The sequence below is a fragment of the Beta vulgaris genome, chromosome 2 (genome assembly GCF_026745355.1).
Source record: "Beta vulgaris subsp. vulgaris cultivar EL10 chromosome 2, EL10.2, whole genome shotgun sequence".
Taxonomy (NCBI): Eukaryota; Viridiplantae; Streptophyta; class Magnoliopsida; order Caryophyllales; family Amaranthaceae; genus Beta; species Beta vulgaris.
The window spans coordinates 8,193,059-8,214,868 of record NC_079203.1 but is presented as its reverse complement, the minus strand read 5'-3'; the positions used below and the strand labels follow the sequence as shown (position 1 = coordinate 8,214,868).

At 35.7% G+C, this 21,810-nt stretch overlaps 3 protein-coding genes across 3 annotated transcripts; 1 reads left to right on the top strand and 2 right to left on the bottom strand.

Moving 5' to 3' along the window:
* Positions 1–2,469: 2,469 nt before the first annotated feature.
* On the bottom strand, positions 2,470–4,190 carry LOC104906333 (protein JINGUBANG). The gene has a single exon (XM_010695070.4). It carries the CDS (start codon positions 3,991–3,993, stop codon positions 2,755–2,757), a length of 1,239 nt encoding a protein of 412 aa, XP_010693372.2. The 5' UTR covers positions 3,994–4,190; the 3' UTR covers positions 2,470–2,754.
* Positions 4,191–6,324: 2,134 nt separating this feature from the next.
* LOC125494673 (uncharacterized) lies at positions 6,325–7,359 on the top strand. The gene has a single exon (XM_048638357.2). It carries the CDS (start codon positions 6,325–6,327, stop codon positions 7,357–7,359), a length of 1,035 nt encoding a protein of 344 aa, XP_048494314.2.
* Positions 7,360–17,239: 9,880 nt separating this feature from the next.
* LOC104900436 (uncharacterized) lies at positions 17,240–20,369 on the bottom strand. Its single transcript, XM_048638355.2, has 4 exons — positions 20,274–20,369; positions 17,891–17,996; positions 17,516–17,806; positions 17,240–17,445 (listed from the first exon to the last, which is right to left on the bottom strand). Exons 1-4 carry the CDS (start codon positions 20,367–20,369, stop codon positions 17,240–17,242), a joined length of 699 nt encoding a protein of 232 aa, XP_048494312.2.
* Between the last annotated feature and the right edge of the window lie 1,441 nt (positions 20,370–21,810).

The following is a 21,810-nucleotide window of genomic DNA, read 5'->3' as shown; positions in this document are numbered from 1 at the left end:
TTGGAAACTTAAGTGATGTATAAAAAAATCAATCATCTAACACAATGATGGTTGCTCACTTGCTTCTAAACATTATATTAAATTACGATTTGATAGGAAATAACAATTCCCCAATAACAAGAAATAAGAATTAAGTAAGACTTGACCTATTAATAAAGATTTAATTTTATTACTTGAAGGTCATGGGATCAAATTCGACTAGGAGTTTTTTCAAAGGTGAGATTTTCCTTACCAGTTACCAATTACTGCTCCCCCTTTCTTTCATGAAGTCTGACATACAAACTTGATTGGTTAAACCTGAACGAGATGCCAATTTAGTAGGGTCGTTCATCTTACTTATTTGAAAAAAAAATATTATTTGAAAAAAAATACAAGAATAATTAAGAATAAAATGGGATAGAATAACATAGAAGGTAACTATTGGCGAATTTTGCACTGAAAACGTACCACAAACCGGTGGGCCAACGATGATGATTCTGAGAACTTCTTACGTAAATCACAATGTCGGAGCACTTCACCAATAATAGAACCCACATAATTGAACCATGGCAAAACACTCATTGTCTTTCCAATATGGCCATATGGGACAAGAGCTTTTCACATATCCACAACCAAAAGAGAAAAAAATCCTTTAAAACTTATTTCCAGTATACCTATGCATTGATACCAATGTTTGCATTCCAAATTACTTTAGCCTACATCCACCTTAGGAGAGAAAGCACTAAAAATTACATTAGGGTTTTGTCTCTCGAAGTGTTGGAAGAACTTGGTCTCTAATTTGACTCTTATTAAGATCATGTCAATGTTTTTAATTGTCAGTTACACTTTATATTGATTGTCTTTATCGGATTTTTATCTTATGTTATTTGGCATTCCATGTTAGTGATTAACTAGATACCATTAGATGGAAAATTTGGTGTAGTATGACAATATTTTTGTCGTTTGTGTATCTAGCATGGGTCTGTGTGAACCATACAAATGGTATTTCTTTTTTTTTTTCTAGAAAAGAAAATAATCGATCCTTAATTCGAGGCCAAACTAAAACATCCTTACGGATAAGTAGAGAAAAATCAACATCAAAAATAGGAAAGCAATATCAAAACGAAACCGATGAATGGCATTTGTGGCCACGAAGACCACCGCATGATTAGCTTCCCTAAAGCAATGGCCCACCTGAACAGAACTAAACTTCATTAACTCCTTCCATGCATCATAAGAATTGTATGGCAACAAGGATCCAAGTCTATCCTTAGTAGAAATTTCATAGTAGAAATTTTCCTTATGTGTTATTCAAGTCTTTCAAATTGCTCTTTCTTAGCTCCAAGGACCAAGAGGAACCTTTCTAAGCATATTCAATTTAAGTGTTGGAAGAACTTGGTCTCTAATTTGGCTCTTATTATGATCCATGTCAATATTTTTAATTGTGGGTTATACTTTATATTGATTGTCTTTAGCGGGATTTTATCTTACGTTATTTGGCATTCTACATTCGTGATTAACTAGATACCATTAGATGAAAAATTTGGTGTAGTATGACAATATATGTCTCGTTTGTGTATCTTGCATGGGTTTGTGTGAACCATACAAATTGTATTTCTTTTTTTTTTTCTTGAAAAGAAAAGAATCGACGCTTAATTCGGGGTCAACCTAAAACATCCTTACGAATGAAGAGATAAAAATCAACATCAAAAGGAGGAAAGCAACATCAAAAAGAAACCGTTAAATGGCATTTGTAGGCCACGAAGTCCACTATACATGATTAACTTCCCTAAAGCAATGGCCCACCTGAACAGAACTAAACTTCATCAACTCCTTCCATGCATCATAAGAATTGTATGGCAACAAGGATCCAAGTCTATCCTTAGTAGAAATTTCGTAGTAATATAATTTTTCCTTATGTGTTATTCTGAAGTCTTTCGAATTGCTTTTTCTTTGCTCCAAGAACCAAGTGGAACCTTTCTAAGCGTTTAATTTAAGTCTTCCAAATCTATCCTCAAAACTCAAATTGTTGTTGAAAAGGTAACGTTCAGGACCGATTAATCTTATTGATGCTACAAACCTACAAAGTACAACCCCCCAAAATTTAATATCAATATTACCAAATTTCCTAAATTCCCTGAACTGTAGTTTGGAAAAAAGTAATTTATTACATATAAATGGTATACTTTTGGGCCACATTAATAAATTAGGTAGCAAATTGCGTTCACGTTTACGTTTTTGTATCATTAATCAGATAACACTGATCAACATGTTAAAAATTATAGATTTTGCTCATAATTTAAACGATCTTCAAAACCAAGAGTTGCATATGCACCTTGTTTAGCGAATACACTCCACTGCGTTACAACATTAGCGCGTAGTCAACATGATATATCAATGGTTCTTGGCTTTTCACTAATTGAGTTATTATTTTCTAAGAATATATATATATAACGAGACAAGATGAATGATTTGAAATAATATAAGATCAACACAATAAAATATTCAATTCTATTAACAATTCTTAATGGATTAATTACACCAAAACTCTTGTTATTACATCCTAAACATTAAGGTAAAATTAAACTCAACACCTTAAAATCATACAGGAACAAACATCAACAAAAAAAAAAATGAATGAAAGAATTAATGAAAAAAAAATCTGTAACACACACTCAATTTTCAAAGCAATGGACAATCTCAAAAAATAAAGACCATTGTTTGTTGTATCAACCAAAAATAATCACCCAAAAAAAAAAAAATCTTGCTTACAAATCAAACTTGTTCATCCTTGATATCCTTAGAAACCCACCAAACTCTAAGGCTTTTATCAAGACTTCCACTATACAGCATAAACCCACCTCCTACACAATTAGATGATGATTGTAAGCACTTAATTGGACCTTCATGTCCTCTTATCACACCAACCTTGCATAACTCCCCTCTTAATCCATCATTTAGAAGCTCTCTCCTCCATAAACAAATACTCTTATCAGCTGATCCACTACATAATATATCTCCCATAAAACTCAAACATAAAACAGCTAATTGATGTGCTTTTACCTCAACTACCAACTTCCATTCCCTCTCTTTTTCCTTCTCCCACCCCATCAAATACCCATCTGATTCCCCTCCATACACTCTTTCATTCTCATTGATCTCTTCAGAAACGACGATGGCGTTCATCGAAACATCCTTATGACCCTCTAAAACTCCCTCTAACCTATGCAAACTCGAGTTCGAGCTCGAGTTTTTGGTTCTTTCCCTTTCCCATACCTTGATTTTGCCATCGGCTGAGGCAGAGTAAACAATGCCATTCCTAGAGATTAACCCATTAATAGCATCATCATGAGCTTTAATTGACTCCAAACACCTTAAATCCGATAACCTCCATACCTTTAATGTCTTATCCCAAGAACCTGAGTAAATTAAACCATTTTCAACCGCCAAACAAGATATACTATCAGCATGTTCAATCCATAACTTCTTATGATGCCGTCTTATTTGCACATAATTACTCTGTTTCATACACTTTCCTAGATAATCTTTCGTCGTAGGGAGCGTATCAACAAGTCGAAACACGTTCTCCGATCTCCGGGAGACCTTCCAGACTCTAATCCGGCTATCTTGATGCGCAGTAAAAATCTTGTTACCCACGGTAACAAGTGCTTTAACTGACCCTTCCCCTGCACCAAACTTGGTAAATTGTTTTAAATCAGGTTGTTGCCATACAATAATATCCTTTCCTTGGGATGCACTCAACACAAATTCACCACATAAGGCTAAACATGAAATGGCTCCTACGTGACCTGATATTACATCTAGGAGTTTGTATGATTTTGATCCTCCTCCTAGCATCTTTACGTCTTTGATCTCGAATCGAGTCGATAAACATAATGGATTATACTCCAATACCTCGCCGTTGCTGCTGCTGCCGCTTTCGCTAGCGCTGCTAGACGGGTAAAGAAGTGGGGTTGATAGTGATCTTTTTGGGTTACGAAGGATGGAACACATATTGGATTTTGTCAAATGTAACGCTTTTTTTAGTAGTTTCTAATAATTGATAGAAAATATATGTAGGATTTAGAAAGTATATGAAAGAAGCTAGGGGAATTGAGAATTGTTTGGTGGAGGAGCGGAAGAATGTGTGAGGGAATTAAAGAAGAGCGGATTACTTTGTTGAAGGGGAGAATTATTTAAATGTTATGATTTGTGAGGGGAGGGTGCAACTGCAACGGCTATTTTTGAATATTAAGACAAAGTCACAAAAAAGGTAAGGGTGGTTTCATGAAAATGATATGTATAGTATTATTTTTAATATATGAATATGATAGCTCTTGGTTTTTATTGGTAACTTTTGGGTCCAAAAGAGGGACGAGGAATGGCTTTTCCATTTTATTGGCTGTAATTCATTTTTTAATATTTCATCCGTTTTTTCTTTTTACATGTTACACTTTTTATTTTATGAAGTTTTAAATTAAATGTTACATTTTTATTTTGCGTAATCACTTTTCTCTATCTCTTTCTTATTACATGTTCACATAAGACTTTTTTGTTTCCTTTCTCTCTATCTCTCTCCTCTCCAAAAATTACCTAGGAATTCATGATTTAAAAAGTGTGATATGTAAAAAAAACGAAGCAAGTATAATTATATTCTTTTGTGTTAGAATGTTTTGTAGGAAGGTTTCTAGTTTGTCTTAATGGTTGACAGTAGACTTGTTTGGCATCAAGTTTTGCTTGTTCCAGAGTTCTTTTGTAATGGTCCTAGATGAAAATTTGTATTATAATGCACCTTTTGTAGTCTTTTGATTTTTTTAGTGGGTCTTAGCCTAATTTGTTGATGGCTCTTGGTTCCTTGCTTGCCGGCCGTCGTATTTTTGTTCCTAGTTGTGGGTAGCAAGTACTTTTATAGCAAGTTTTTATTTGGATGAAAAAAGAGTTGTTAATGCCGCCCACTTTATTTTACAATTGCTTGTGCTAAGTATTTGAAAATTTCTTTGTGCCTAAATTTCTTTACTTAACCCTTGACACATGTAGATGCGTAAATTACTACTACATCTATATTAATTATTAATTGTAAAGTTTCTTTTATTTGTAGTTTTTATATTAATTGCGACATGAACTTTATTTGGTAGAGGCGTAAAGCTGTCAGTTTTCCACAGAAAAATTGCTCGAAACTGATGTGCGTTAGACCTGATCATAACCCGGGAAGTGTGATCCGAAATTGAACATACAAACGCAACTTGCAACATGATATGGCCTGATAGTATAGACACCCACCCGATTTGTGCCTGATCCGAAACCAACTAGCCATGCTATTAACCTAACCTGATTACAATTCACCCATTATTAATCCGACTCATTACAACTCAAAATCGTTTCAACTCGATAAATAACTTAAGTAATCTGATCGAGCACGACTCGTAAATCGAACATGTTTTTAACCCGACATGTGATTGACTCGACATGTTTTCAACCGTGACATGTTATTAACCTGATCTGTTTTCAACCCGACCTATTATGAACCAGACTTATTATTGACCCTTTTACTTTTTAAGAACATATATTACATCTATACATTAGTATAAGTGTATAAGTATACAAGTACTCATCTCGTATAGACTCGTAGCATATTAGTGTTTATTGTTTCAGAACATAATAAGTTTCCAATAATAAACAACTTTGTAATTATAAAGTTATATAATTAATCATGTCGCAAAGAAATAAAGGGAGTGTTATGAAATATAATATGGATGCCCATTATACCCCCGTTAATATATCCGGGATATTCTAGGGTTTTGTTCTCCAAGTAAAACCCTAACTATTGTATTGTATATATATATATACAACACGATTCTCTATTCTCTCTTCTGTTTATTTACAACACGTTATCAGCACCTGCCTATATTTTTTTAAAGCATGGTCCCCTCCCCATTAGTATGAGTCTTGGCCCCTTGTGTTATATGTGAGTCCAAAATCTTCCTGAAATCTATGCTAGTGTTGTATGAGTTCCACGCACCTGCCTATATTTTTTTAAAGCATGGTCCCCTCCCCATTATGATTAGCCTTCAAAGGAATAAAACAGATGATGTATTTCGTGATGCGAAAAAAAAAAAAATATTTGGACTTTATTGGTTTTATTTATTTATTTTTTTTTGTTTGTTTTATTCTTGCGTCTAAAACATGTATCATATTATACTGGATGTATAACAATATTATAGTAACATTAGTTATTCGAATTATATTCTTACATTACCTACTATATGAACCCCTTAAACTACAATATTGAATTACAATTTTATATGAAGTCCTAATTTCGCAATATTCACTTGTATATAGTATACTATGTCGAACCTTACAAAGCTTGAATTTGCGGCCCTTGATATTACTGGAAAGAACTATTTGTCTTGGGTGTTAGACGCTGAAATTCACCTAGATGCAAAAGACCTTGGTGATACAATCAAAGCAGGCAATAAAGCCACAAGTCAAAACAAAGCTAAGGCTATGATATTTCTTCACCACCACCTCCATGAAGGTCTTAAGATTGAGTACTTGACTGTGAAAGATCCACAAGTCCTTTGGAGTAATCTAAAGGAAAGGTATGACCACCAGAAAACTGTAATACTACCCAAAGCTCGTTATGACTGGTTACATTTAAGACTACAAGACTTTAAGTCTGTAAGTGAATATAACTCAGCTATGTTCAGAGTTACTTCACAGTTGAAATTATGTGGAGAGAAAATCACTGATGCAGAAATGCTAGAGAAAACATACACTACCTTTCATGCGAATAATGTTGTCCTGCAGACACAATACCGTAAAAAGGAATTTAAGAAATATTCTGAACTTATATCTTGTCTCCTTGTGGCTGAGCAAAATAATGAGCTACTGATGAAAAATCATGAATCACGTCCAACTGGTTCTGCTCCATTTCCTGAAGCGAATGCGACATCCCATAATGGGAAAGAAAATATCATGCCAACAATAGTGGTCGTGGTCACATGGATATGGACATGGTCGAGGTCGTGGACGTGGACGTGGATACGGATATGGTCGAGGTCGAGGCCAAGGTGGTTATTTCCAGAATTCATATTCCCACCAGAAGGGGACAATAAAGATGATAACAAACAAGAGAAAGATAAAAATGAGAACGTGACCAATGTATGTTACAGATGTGGAGGAAAAGGTCATTGGTCTCGTACGTGTCGTACACCAAAACACTTGGTTGACCTCTATCAACAATCATTGAAGCAAAAGGGAAAGAAAGTAAAACAAATCTTGTGTACGAAGATGGCGAAGGTGATTTTGATTGTGGCAATACAACTCACCTGGAAGTTGCTGATTTCTTCACCACCCCTGAAGGGAATAATTAATCCTTAGATTAGATTATGGTCTTTTAAAGAATAAAACTTCGTTTTGGTTTATTAAGTTATTACTATGGATTTTTGTTTGGATTATGTTATTTTATTTTAGATTTTATTTGTCAGTATTATGAATTTATATGATATTTTTAAATTTTGGTTATTTAGTTATTCTTATATATTATTGTTATTTCATTTATTTGAAGAATATGAATTAATGCCCCTCAAGTTCAGTTAGCAATGAATGGTGAAGATTTATGCCTAGCAGACAGTGCAACTACTCATACCATACTAAAAAGCAAGAGATATTTCTCTTATTTGACAATGAAAGAAACTAGTGTGAGTACTATATCAGGTAGCACAAAGATAATTGAAGGCTCCGGAAGAGCAAATATATTATTGCCTATGGGAACAAAATTTGAAATCATTGATGCACTATATTCTCCCAAATCTCAAAGAAATTTATTGAGCTTTAAAGATATTCGCCATAATGGATATCATATTGAGACAATAAGTGAAGGAAATGTTGAATACCTTCATATCACGAATATTACCCAAGGCACTAAGAATATTTTGGAGAAATTACCTGCATTTTCCACTGGTCTGTACTATACTAAAATCAATACAATTGAAACATATGCCATAGTAAACAGGAAGTTTGCAGATAATTTCACTATTTGGCATGACCGGTTGGGCCACCCTGGTTCAATAATGATGCGAAAAATAATTGAAAATTCATGTGGACATTCATTGAAGAACCAGAAGATTCTTCCCAATGATTTCTCATGTGCTGCTTGCTCACAAGGCAAGTTGATAATACGACCTTCACCAACCAAAATAGATTTTGAATCTATCAATTTTTTGGAACGTATACAGGGAGATATTTGTGGGCCAATTCACCCACCATGTGGAACATTTAGATATTTTATGGTTTTAATTGACGCATCGAGTAGATGGTCACATGTATCCTTTTATCAACTCGCAACCTGGCGTTTGCGAGACTACTTGCTCAATTGATTAGATTACGAGCAATTTTCCAGATTTCCCTATGAAGGCAATCCGCCTTGATAATGCTGGTGAATTCACTTCTCAAGCCTTTGATGATTATTGCATGTCTATTGGGATAAGTGTTGAACATCCTGTAGCACATGTTCACACACAAAATGGTCTAGCTGAATCATTAATAAAGCGTCTCCAGTTAATTGCTAGACCACTACTTATGAAGTCCAAACTCCCAATCTCTGCTTGGGGACATGCTATATTACATGCAGCAGCATTAATTCGCATGAGGCCAACGAGTAATCAAAAGTTCTCCCCATCACAATTGGTTTTTGGTCAGGAACCAAATATTTCCCATCTAAAAGTTTTTGGATGTGCTGTATATGTTCCAATTGCTCCACCACATCGTTCTAAGATGGGTCCTCAAAGGAGGTTAGGAATATATGTTGGATATGAATCTCCATCAATAATTAAATATCTAGAGCCATCCACAGGGAATCTATTTAAGGCTCGTTTTGCAGACTGTCATTTTAATGAGTCAGTTTTTCCAACATTAGGGGGAGAGAATAAACAGCTGGAGAAGGAAATCAGTTGGAATGAATTATCATTATTCTCATCTTGATCCTCGTAATAAACAATGTGAATTAGAAGTCCAAAAGATAATTCATTTACAAAGCTTAGCAAATCGATTGCCAGACGCATTTACTGACCCAAATAGAGTAACTAAGTCGCATATACCAGCTGTGAATGCTCCAATTAAAATTGATGCCCCCGAAGGAAAACATCAAACTGCTAGTGAGTCTATAGCACGCCAGAAGCGTGGTAGACCTATTGGTTCCAAAGATAAGAATCCTCGGAAAAGAAAAGGAGCAGGAATTGATAATGGCCAGACCGAGAAAGCAAAGAATTTTGAAGGATCTCCAGGAGAGACTTTAGACATGGCAAAGGAAGAAATTCAGGTACCTGACAATGAAGAGATCTCAACTGATTATGTCATGTCTGGAATAAAATGGAATCGAAATCAAATCGACGTCGATGAAATTTTTGCATGCAATGTAGCAGTTGATGTTATGGAAGAAAATGAGGATCATGAACCAAAGTCTATTGAAGAGTGTGCACAAAGAGATGATTGGCCAAAATGGAAGGAAGCAATTGAGGCAGAATTAAAATCTCTTGCAAAGAGAGAAGTATTTGGACCAGTAGTCCGTACACCTAAAGGTGTAAAACCAGTGGGACATAAATGGGTTTTTGTGCGAAAGAAGAATGAAGATGGTGAAATTGTGAGATACAAAGCACGTTTAGTTGCACAAGGATTCTCACAAAGACCTGGATTGATTATGAAGAAACATACTCCCCTGTGGTGGATGCAACTACTTTCAGATTTCTTATCAGTCTGGCAATAAGAGAAGGACTTGATTTACGTTTAATGGATGTAGTCACAGCCTACTTATATGGGCCACTGGATAATGACATTTATATGAAAGTCCCAGAAGGATTTAAACTGCCAGAAGCAGCTAATTCTAATTCTCGAGAACATTACTGCATAAAATTAAATAGATCTCTATATGGATTGAAGCAATCAGGGCGTATGTGGTATAATCGCCTCAGTGAGTACTTATTAAGTGAAGGCTATAAGAATGACCCTATCAGTCCATGCATTTTTATAAAGAGATTTGGGGCAGGATTTGTAATAATTGCAGTGTATGTTGATGATTTAAATATTATTGGGACCCCAGAAGAGATTTCACACACTGTGGAATATTTGAAGAAAGAATTTGAGATGAAAGATCTTGGAAAGACAAAATTTTGCTTGGGGCTACAAATTGAGCATCTAAAGAATGGAATCCTTGTACATCAAACAACATATACGGAAAAGGTGTTAAAAAGGTTTTGTTTGGATCAAGCACATCCGTTGAGTAGCCCAATGGTTGTAAGATCACTTGATGTTGATAAAGACCCCTTCCGTCCTCGAGAAATCAATGAAGAAATCCTTGGTCCCGAAGTACCATACTTAAGTGCAATAGGGGCATTGATGTATCTTGCTAGCCATACGAGACCTGACATATCATTTCCTGTGAACTTGCTAGCAAGGTTTAGCTCATGTCCAACTCGAAGGCATTGGAATGGAATAAAACATGTACTTCGTTACCTCCAAGGAACAAAAGATATGGGTTTATTCTTTTCTAACCAACCCAAAGAAGACTTAATTGGTTTTGCAGATGCAGGGTATTTGTCTGATCCCCATAATGCTCGATCACAAACAGGATATGTGTTCACAAGTGGTGGTACTGCCATTTCTTGGCGTTCAATGAAGCAAACCATTGCAGCCACTTCTTCCAACCATGCAGAGATTTTAGCTATCCACGAAGCTAGTCGTGAATGTGTATGGTTAAGGTCCGTAATTCAACATATACGAGAAGATTGTGGCATATCTATAGGGAAAGAAGCTCCAACAGTTATGTATGAGGATAATGCAGCATGCATTGCACTACTCAAGGAAGGATACATCAAGGGTGATAGAACAAAACACATTTTACCAAAATTTTTCTTCACCCATGAACTGCAAAAGAATGGTGATGTATAGGTTCTACATATTCGTTCAAGTGAAAATTTGGCAGACCTGTTCACCAAGGCACTTCCCACCGCTACTTTCAAGAAATTAGTTTACCGTATTGGATTACGTCGTCTCAAAGATCTCAAGTTATGTAATCATGAGGGGGAGTAGATGCGCGCTGCACTCTTTTTCCCTTAACCATGGTTTTTCCCACTGGGTTTTCCTGGTAAGGTTTTTAATGAGGCAGCATCTTACGCGCATTAGAAAATATTTTATTTTAAGAGAGAACTTTTATTTTGTATAATGGACATCCAAGGGGGAGTGTTATGAAATATAATATGGATGCCCATTATACCCCCGTTAATATATCCGGGATATTCTAGGGTTTTGTTCTCCAAGTAAAACCCTAACTATTGTATTGTATATATATATACCAGACTACATGGAATAAGATATATAACACGATTCACTCTTCTCTCTTCTGTTTATTTACAACAGGGAGTAGATTATTAGTGTCTCAAACTATATTTTGTATATATATTACTCCCTCTGCTTTTATTTATTTGCTACATTTTTCAAAAAGGGTTGCTTTTTTTTTATTTGCTACATTTCCTTATAAGGAGATTTGGCCCACTAAAAAATAATAGTAATTTGTTTCCCCTCTTCTTCCACCAAAAAGTACTACTTTTTTCCCTTTTCCCACCCTATTTAATGCTAAAGGGGTCAAAAAGTATACTAAAAAAGAATGAAAATGACATCTCCTAAATTCTTGTGTAAACCAAAATGTAGCAAATAAATAAAAGCGGAGAGAGTATGATTTATTGGAATTTAAACTTGCTTATAATTTCAAACACGTGTTGATGAAGAACAAGCTAAGTTTAGGAGGATAATCAGTTTCTGAATAATTAACTACTTTGTGATTATAAGTTTATGTAATTAATCATCTTGTAAACAAACGGAGATAGTATATTATTGTTTTATATATATTTTTGTATATATAACTATCGTACATGAACTAGTTAGTTCTCATTGAAATTATAATTTTAATTACTAAATTTAACCTTATTGAAACACATTTTAATAAAGAATAAGTCGGCCTAGGTACTATTGGAGCCCAGTCCTGAATTCAATCGAAATAAAAAAGACTCGATCCAAGATAACTCGATATAAATGTGATCTGACTTGAAGTCAAATCAAACAAGACAATGACTGAGTTTCGAGAATGATATGATCTGGTTCGATATGATCCAAACCCGACCAAAAGGGCTAGATCCAAATTTCAACTGAAATCAAAATTAAAGTGACTTGACTCAAGACAACCCAAAATTGATTATATTCTGGCCCATATTCAATTTAATTGATAGTTTGTCTTCTATCTGTCTCTCTCCACATGGGTATCACCTTTTATCAATCTCAATCTCAATCTCTCTACTTTTCACATGACTTTCTTAAAATATGTACCTACCTAGAGGTTATGTTACAACATTAATGAAATGGAGGAAGTACGAGTGAGTATTACGTTTGTATGATGTATAATATGATAAAGGATGGCAACCAGATTCGCGCCTGATCTGACGTGTCTGAAAAAATTGGATCCAGATCCAAAGATCGTGGTTCCTACAGATCCGGGTCCAAAATGAATCATAGATTCGTCCGTGATTTAGTCTATTAACCTACTTTTTCATAATTCACCAACTCCAACACAAATTCGAATCAACAAATTACCACAAATAATTCAGCGAAACAAGCACTTCCTCTTCATTGGACAAAAGGACCTAGAACTACATAAGTTTTATGTCGACTTCCGGAAGTAAAGATTCTAGCCCCCCTCTTTTTCAATTCTCCCCCCTTCCCCTTATGTTCAAGAGGGGGTGTAATCTCCCGTAAATTTATGAATTTTATAAATATTTTTTCATCTATATTTATATATAATTAAGTATATTTTGGTATTTAAACGATTTAATTTTTGAATAGTTGACTATTTGAAAGTCACAGGAATTATTTTAATAATTTTAAAAGTCAAACATTTTAGTTAGTTATACTTAGAAATATATTTGAAAAACTTAAAACACTTTTTGGGTTGTCAAAAGGATTTTAAATTGGGTATGAGGAAACCAACCACTCAAATCATCAACCATTAAATATTCGTTTTGGCTCAATCACTTTTTCCTAATTCCAAAAGGAAAACCTATATAAACCCATAAAAATCCCAAATTCCCACACACTTATTTTCTCTCTCCTCTTTTTTCCTCACTTTTTCAGCCCTCCCCTATTCTTTCTCTCTTACTCTCTCTTCCTTCGATCCTCCTCTTCCTTCCGTGCTCGACCGAACCGCCGCCACGATCTGACCACCACCGGCAGCAACAAGCCACCGACAACAACCAGTCGGTCTTCCTCTCCAGCGTCCTTCACTCTCCCGCTCTCTTGTTTGGTTATTTCTTCCTCTTCAAGTTTTATTTTAATGCAAAGTTTGTATTTTTAAGGGTTTGTTTTAATATGTTTATGTTTAAAAGTTATAGTCTGATGTTTTAATTATGAATCTAAGCATATATAATATATGTAATGAAGTAATTAAATTTCAGATTTACTTATTATGTTTAAATTGGAATTTTAATTATCAAAGCATTGATTTTCATGGTTTAATGGGTTGAAAAATCATAGTAGTATACTATAGTTTATGAAATTGAGTTATTTTATAATTTTAAGTATGGTTAAGTATGTTTTAAAAGGGTTTAATTATATTATATGTTGTTGGAAATTTAAAACGGATGTTGATGGAGTTTTTATTTTTTAAATATATGTTCTTAAGGGTTTTGAACATCTAGTGTAGTGGTACTATATATACTAGGAGGTTTTACTAATTAAGTTTTAATGGTTGGAAAGGTTTTTACATACTCTTAAGAAGGGTTTAAAGTAATTTATTATTGTTAAAAGTACTGATTGTGGATTATATTGGTTATTTTTAGGCGGATTTTAAAGTTGTGAAAGGGGCCTCTCGATTTGTCTACATAAGGTACGTACATATATACCTATATGTTGATTGGATTAGTATCTTGTCCTAAGGATGAGAATCATGTATAGGAAATTATTTTTAGTTCATATGCGATTTCTATTAAGTTGGAATTGCATGTTTTATGTCGTTCTGTGAAGCATGTTGGTTATGATATTTATATTATGTTTGTATGGAAGATTAATGCAAGCATAGGGGATTCGGGAACTTTATTTTATTAATTCACACGAGGGTTTAATATTTATGTTGGTTTGGATCATGATTGAATCATGTTGTTCCCTATGGATTATTTAATTACTTTATAAGGACTGAGGGCCTTATTTAGTAAGTTGATTATTACACCTATGAAAAGTTGGTTAGTTGTTTACTTGGTTCAACGAATTAAGGAAGGTTATGGATTAAAAGTCGGAATTAATCTTGGGTTGTAAGTTGATGGTCGCCTTATCTAGTTCTAAGATAAAAATGGAAGTTTATGATTGTTTGTTGATTATATTATTTGTTGTACTTGTGAGTCATAACAAGTGAATAAATTATTAATCATCTAAAATGACACGTAAATAGTAATAGCTTTAGACTTGTGCACGTCTAAAGTGTTGGTCAAGTATGAGTTGGAGTACATAGTGGTAGCCCATGGCTTTTCTCGGGACAAGATTGATCACCATGTCCTATTTTTATTTTGTGAAAGTATTGGGTCAGACCGTCTGACCCAATATTTTCGTCAGACGGGCTGAGCCCAGTTCTCTCCTCTCATCTTGCTACTTACTTTTTTTTTTTTACGGGCATCCTGCTACTACCTTACTCCCACCATCAATTCAATTTCATGGCAATTACGCAACTCCTTCGCAATCTTCATTACTCCTCTCAGTCTCACCCATCATCTTTCTCTCTCCTCTTTAAACATCTCTTTGCAATCGTTCTCATAGGTGAAGGTCGGTGTTTGTTATCATTGATTCTTTCTGTATCATATTTAATAAAAAATGACGGAGTTATGTGCGTCATGGTTGAATGCTAAGGTCATTGAGATGTAGATAGGTCAAGGAAAAAGAAGAAGAAAGGAGGCCCATTTTATGAAAGTACTGCACCCCTTGTAAGCCCTATACACCCATCAAATTAATGCTTCCTACAGATTTTGTGTGTGTTATGTTTAGTATACGTAAATCAGATCTGTAGCACAAAGATCACACAGCAGTGGGTCTTGTGTACATGATATACAGCACAAAGAAGATGTAGATATGAGTTTTACTGATGTGGATTGTGTCGTGAGAGTAGTTGCGAGGCAACTTCATTAGAGTAATAATTTAGATCACTTCATCTTTTGGAAGTTCTCATGGGACGCGTCGAATACTCAGACCAACAGACGATGATAGATGAAAGTGGAGTGAGCATATGAAAACACTAAATTTGGAGGAAAATCAGGGCTTTGAATTTTTTCAGTTCTAAGAGGAATGAAGAAGAAGGAGAAAGTGAGAGAAAGCAGAGGTTAGTGTTTTGTTTTCTTTTCAGTTGGTCTTTATTTTCTTTCAGTTGGACTTTCTTTTCTTTCAGTTGGACTTTCTTTTCTTTCAGTTGGACTTTCTTTTCTTCCAGTTAGACTTTCTTTTCTTTCAGTTGGACCAACTGAAAGAAATAATGGGCCAACTGAAAGAAATAATGGACTAACTGAAACAAAATGAAGACTACCTGAAGAAAAATGTAGACTACCTGAAAAAGAATAAAGACCAACTGAAACCCAAGTAAGTCTAACTGAAGCACAAAAACCCACTGAAAAACAAAGAAGACTAACTGAAAACAAAATGAAGACTACCTGAAAAAAATTGGAACCACCTGAAAAAAAATGAAGACTACCTGAAAAAAAATTGGAACCACCTGAAAGTCGTCCGACCAAGATTATGGTCGGACGAGTCCGACACAATACGTTCTCTTTTATTTTAAAGGTTACTTGATATCGTAGGTCAGGGGAATACGGAGTCACGCCCGTACTTCGTCTTCTAGATTGAAGACTGGTTTTGGTTTACTCCACACAACTTTGCAAATAAATTTGCTATTCTAATACTTTGTAAAAAATACTAAACTCTACGCAACTTTGGAAAACTCTACACCAACTAGGTCTTTCTTATTGTAAAAAAAATTATTTTAATAGTTATATTTGTTTTAATAATTAATATTGTGACCAGTATAATATTGTAATAAAATGTTCACCAATAATACCAATAGTGGAGAATAACTAACCATATAATTATCAAAGTGTATATTATTGAAAAATAATAAAATAAAAAAATATAATTGATTGACATATGGAATCCATACAAGCAATAAGGTATTGTAGCTTACCATTAGGAGACTATGTAGCTAGAAAGCAATGTTACTTGAAAAGATGACGTGGCAAGTCAAGCTACAAGGTGTTACCATAATACCATTGGAGTGAGTAGCTAGAAGGCAATGTTACTAGAAAGCAATGTTAGAGCAACTCCAATGGTGAACATTAGGGACTTGCTAGCAAATAAATAAAAAGTTAAGCAATTAGCCCAACCATTGGAGTGAGTAGCTATAATTTCATTTGCTAGCCAATGTAGCTTAATTTAAGCCAATTGGCTTGAGCTAAAATTGTGGGCCCGTGTGGGAATTTTGGTGAACAATTTCTATACTCTTTTCTAAAAAAAAACTATCTTACTTCAAGTGGGACCTACTCATATAGGCTAACCATTGGGGGGAGTTTTGGCTTAAAATGAAGTTTGCTAGAAAAATCTATGTGTTACTCTAAGCCAATTTTCATTTTGCTCTACATTGGAGTTGCTCTTATAGCTTACCATTGGAGTTGCTCTTAGAGCAAATCAAATGGTGACCATTAGGGACTTGCTAGCAAATAAAAAAAATTTAAGCAATTACCCCAACCATTATAGCTAAAATTTTATTTGCTAGCCAATCTAGCTTAACTAAGAGCATCTCCAATGGCAAGCAACAACCCCTTGTTGCTTGCCTTGCCATGTCATACTTACAAGCTATCTCATTGTTAAGCGATAATGTTCTCTAATGGCAAGCAACACCCAATGTAGCTTGAAGGATCCCACTTGCTACTCAACATTTATTATTTTTCAACTCTTTACTTTATATTAACTAAATGATATTACATAAGCTAAATAAATCAAATTGTGGGGATGTATTTTTGGCAAAGTTATTCTATTAAAATTAAAAAAAATGACAAAAATATATTTTTTAAAAGACATAATTATAATTTTTAATATAATAATTATAATAATTGTTGCAACCTGATAAAAAACGTTACGAACTGAATGAAATTACATAAGTAGTTCAATAATAAAATTAGCTAGACAATGATCAATGTGGGTCTTCGCTTCCAAAACGTGTCCAAATGTGCTCCACCAAATCCACCTTGAACTGATGATGCATATTTCTGTCTCGGATTGTTGCATCTGTTGCAAGATATGCTTGGAAGTTTGGAACATGCCCTTGTTGGATATCACCAACAACTTGTGGAACAAATTCGTTGTCTTGAAAGTTCCTCGAGTATGTGTATCGCTCATCTTTTAACAATCATATTATGCAAAATGATACAAGTTTCCATAATGTCATGGATTTTACTTTTATGCCAACATCTCACAGGTCCTTTTACTATCGTAAAGCCGGCTTGGAGTACTCCAAATGCTCGCTCGACATCTTTTCTTGCGCTTTCATGCCTTCGCTTGAAACATAAACGCTTGGGATCTTGGGGATGTGGGAAACTTTTGACAAATGCAGCCCACTCAGGATATATACTATCCATGAGGTAGTATCCCATGGTATATTGACTACCATTCACAGTGAAATCTACCTCTGGAGCATTTCCTTGTAATTTTTCTCGAAACAAATTTGATTTACTCAATACATTAAGGTCATTGTTTGATACTGCAACACAGAAATACGCATGCCAGATCCAAAGATCTATAGAGGCAACTGATTCAAGGATTATTGTTGGATGACCATAATCACCTCTGGTGTATTGCCCTTTCCATGCAGTTGGGCAATTCTTCCAAGGCCAATGCATGTAATCAAGACTTCCGAGCATGCTAAGAAAATCATGATACTCCTCGTGCATCTAAAGCAATCGTTGGACATCAGCATTAGTAGGCCTTCTCAGGTACACCCCTCCAAATGGATCCATAACTGCACAACAAAATCTGAATACACATTCTATCGCCGTGCTCTCACCTATTTTGATATATTCATTAATAATATCAGCAGAAGTACCATATGCTAATATGCGAATAGTAGCGGTGCACTTTTGTAATGTGGACAAACCCATTCTTTTTGCAGCATCAAATCTTTGTTGGAAATATTTCGATAGGATTCCAACAACATCTACGAAGGAACAATTCCCTTCTCATACGGAACCGTCGACGGAACATGTTATCAGGATAAACCGGTTGGGATGCAAAATAGTCTAGATAAAGACGTTCTGCACCACCTTCACGATCATGAGGAACACAATCTCTCAATGGATTTTGAGATAGTTTTCAAGGAGATAAGTTCCTATTTCTTCATCAGTGTCATCCCAAAATTCTTCATCCCAAAATTATTTATCCTTCTCTTTCATCCAATCGACGTTGGTTGATGAACTAGAATTTTGAGACATTTTTTTTATAATATGATGAGGTTAATAGATGGATGTTGAAGGCCTATAGAACACAACAAGAATGTTAGGCTTTAGCGTCCGACAAAATCGGACGGTAAAAATGCTGGATCGGACGCTAAATAAATTAGCGTCCGCCAACGGACGCTAAAGAGCTGATGCAAAACCCCTGGTCGCTAATGGCTGGATTAGCGTCCGCTAGACGGACGCTAAACATTAGTGTCCGCTTTTTCATAATTAACGTCCGCTCTCATGCCTGACGCCAACCAGCGTCCGTTGGGAGGCAGACGCTAATTAGCGTCCGTTCAGGCGGACGCAAGTTAGCGTCTGACAGCTAGGCGGACGCTACTTGGCGTCTGCCTATTCGGACGCTAAAATACAAAAACGGTCGCTAATTTCTCGACCTCTTGCATGGTTCAAATTACTTTTAGCGGACGTTAACTTCATATGCGGACGCTAATTTCCTTTTTTTTTTAATTACAATGCTAATTGTATTTGAATAGTTTTTAACCTGTTTCGTTTTCTAACAAAATATATACTCAAGCTGTCCGCTAATGCGTCGAATTCTGCACTAATGACTTGTTTGCATTAAATATAAATTCATAAATACACTAATATAAATTCATACATAAACATAAGTTAACGATTTTAACTAAATTATATGTTTTCACGTCCCGAAATATAAACAAGATAGATAGTGTAAGCTAATGTAGGATCCTAAGTCGCACACGCATCACCACTGCCGGTGGGGGGGTCTCGAGGCCCGGTAAAGGGGAATGAACCACCACACTGGCTCATCATCTGGCTGTATGTCTCCATAGTCGCCCTCATCTGCGCCAGGTACTCATCATACACCCTGTGATCCTCCTTTCTCTCCTTTTGCCTGGCGATGCGTTCCTCTTCTCTCTCCTTCTGCATCCGCTCACGTTCTCTTTGCATCTCGGCTCTCTCTTCCTCGAACTTCGCAGACAACTGAGAAAACATGGAAGGAGTGCAACTGGAGGACGAACTACCTCCTCCCTCGAAGACCTCTCAAAATAGAGGTCTGCACTCGTCCCAAACCAGGAACCCACCCTTTCTTTCTGTCACCAACAGTCTCAAAGAAAATCTGGTTCGGGGCCTTGGTTTCACCTCTTTCTTCACATTGAGCAAGAGTTTTGTCATAACTTTCCTGCAAGAATGGATTAAGCAAGTTTAAGACACTTAGCCAATGAAAATGAGAGAAACTAAGCCATTTCGGGCCCTTTTTTGGGATTCATGTTCCTATAATCCTACCTCTATGCCTATTTCAAGTTCTAATGGCTCATGCAAGTCCTAGAATACTCATTTAAACTTTCTACTACTTGGTTGTATGATTCTAAGCAAGTTTAAGACACTAAGCCAATGAAAATGAGAGAAACTAAGCCATTTCGAGCCCTTTTTTGGGTTTCATGTTCCTATAATCCTACCTTTATGAAAATGTATGATCCTATATTATTTCAATTACCTTGATTTTTTGGACTTTGTCGTTGATCGGCCCTTTTTTTTCAAGACTCATCCCTCATGTGTGTGTCCATGAACAAGGCCAAAGCGGAAGGCAGCACCCCTCCACGCTGTGCGGCCTGCACGTTCAAAGACATTAATTAAATCAAATTTCTGGATTAAATGTATTCAAACAAGTTACACTTACCAATCTCTTGGCGCGCTCTGCTGAGGAAATGGAGCCCTGGACATGAGAAGGAGGTACGCTGCTGGTCAAGTCACCTCCTCGCTGGTTCTTGCTAGCCTTCTAGATCGTGCTTTGAACTCCTTGTCTTGAGCATTCTTCATCATCTGCTCGTGAATGCTAGAGACAACCATGTCGGACAAACACCACCCTTCTTCTTTACTGCCGAGTGGTGATTATCTTTCAACCTTTTGGCCATTTTCCTGTCGAATGTAGACCTCACTTGGGATTGAAGCTCCTCCCTCCATTTATATTGCCCTACATGCATATAAGAAACCAATCACAAAGGGTTAGTTTACATATTATAAACTTAAGTTTAAAGGGTTAGTTTACATATATAAGAAAACTAATCACAACAAGTTAATATTTTACATATTATAAACTTAACAAATAGATTTCACCTTGAAAATAGAGAACCAAAGGTTTTTTGTATCGTCATCAACCTGCGAATAGTTCCTCCATGGATGATGGAAATGTTGCTTGAAGCATTTAGTCATGTCGCGAATGACTCCATTGTCTTCAAACCTGATAAAAAGCAATTAAAACCAAGTGAACAACACCAATAAAATCTATTAAAAGTAATAAAGTATTACGCTCATAATATAACTTACCAAAGTCCATTGGGATCCAACTCCTTTTTCTTGTCACCTACCCCAGCCTCATGATTATCCTCGTCCCTCTCCAACTCGCCATCACGCTCAGGCTGAGGCTCACGCCTCTCTGCCACTACCCCATCACGAGGACCACCTCCGGATCCGGTACCTGATGACATCTGCAAAAGCTTGAAAGTAATCACATATTATAATCAATAAACTATGAAATTAATCATAAACAAATTATAAAACCGTAGTACAAAATATTGAAAATCACATAATTAATCAATTTGGAAAAAGCTTCAAATTAAAAACATATTAAATGACTAAAACACATATAATAGAAAGAAATAATATGTCTTACACATAGAGGTCTGCACTAGCGATAAAATGACAAACATATTGTCTTACAACAAAAGCAAACTACATAAGGTAACAAAATACACTAAACGTCATCAAACAAATCATCCTCGTCATCATCATCGTGTCATCACCAGTCTCGTCGCTGCTTTCATATTCACTTGGTTCTCCTTGTTCATTCGGCGCCTCAAATTCCATGATCTCATCATTATTGTTGTCGTCACCAGCATCATAATCTGGTATCTCATCCGGAGCACAAAGAACTGCAGCGGTATCAACTCTTTCCTCCTGGAGAACATCCAAATCAACCGGGGCATCAACTTCGGACCTTGCCTTCGTTTTAAACACGCCCACCATTGCACTTTATCCCTCCTAAGACTGGGATACGGCGCGTAGTATACTTGGCTAACTTGGTACGACAATACAAACGGATCATATTTTGGGTATTTCTTGGTGTGATTGACTTCCACAAGTTTGTACTGTTCATGAATGTTCATACCTTGTCCGAGTCCATCCAATTGCACTTGAACAAAATTGTCTTATAAACAGCCAAATTACCATGGTACACCAGTTCAATAACCTCCTCCAAAATGCCAAAGTAATCAGCTCTATCAGCAGCTTG

What these genes read in the sequence shown, in the direction of transcription:
- LOC104906333 (XM_010695070.4), bottom strand. Translation starts at nt 3,993, where the DNA reads ATGTGTTCCATCCTTCGTAACCCAAAAAGATCACTATCAACCCCACTT.
- LOC125494673 (XM_048638357.2), top strand. Translation starts at nt 6,325, where the DNA reads ATGTCGAACCTTACAAAGCTTGAATTTGCGGCCCTTGATATTACTGGA.
- LOC104900436 (XM_048638355.2), bottom strand. Translation starts at nt 20,369, where the DNA reads ATGGTTGTCTCTAGCATTCACGAGCAGATGATGAAGAATGCTCAAGAC. An exon ending in GAAAGGGCAATACACCAGAG is followed by an intron (nt 17,807 to 17,890) that starts GTGATTATGGTC and finishes TCTGTGTTGCAG; the next exon opens with TATCAAACAATGACCTTAAT. An exon ending in AGTAAAAGGACCTGTGAGAT is followed by an intron (nt 17,446 to 17,515) that starts GTTGGCATAAAA and finishes GATTGTTAAAAG; the next exon opens with ATGAGCGATACACATACTCG.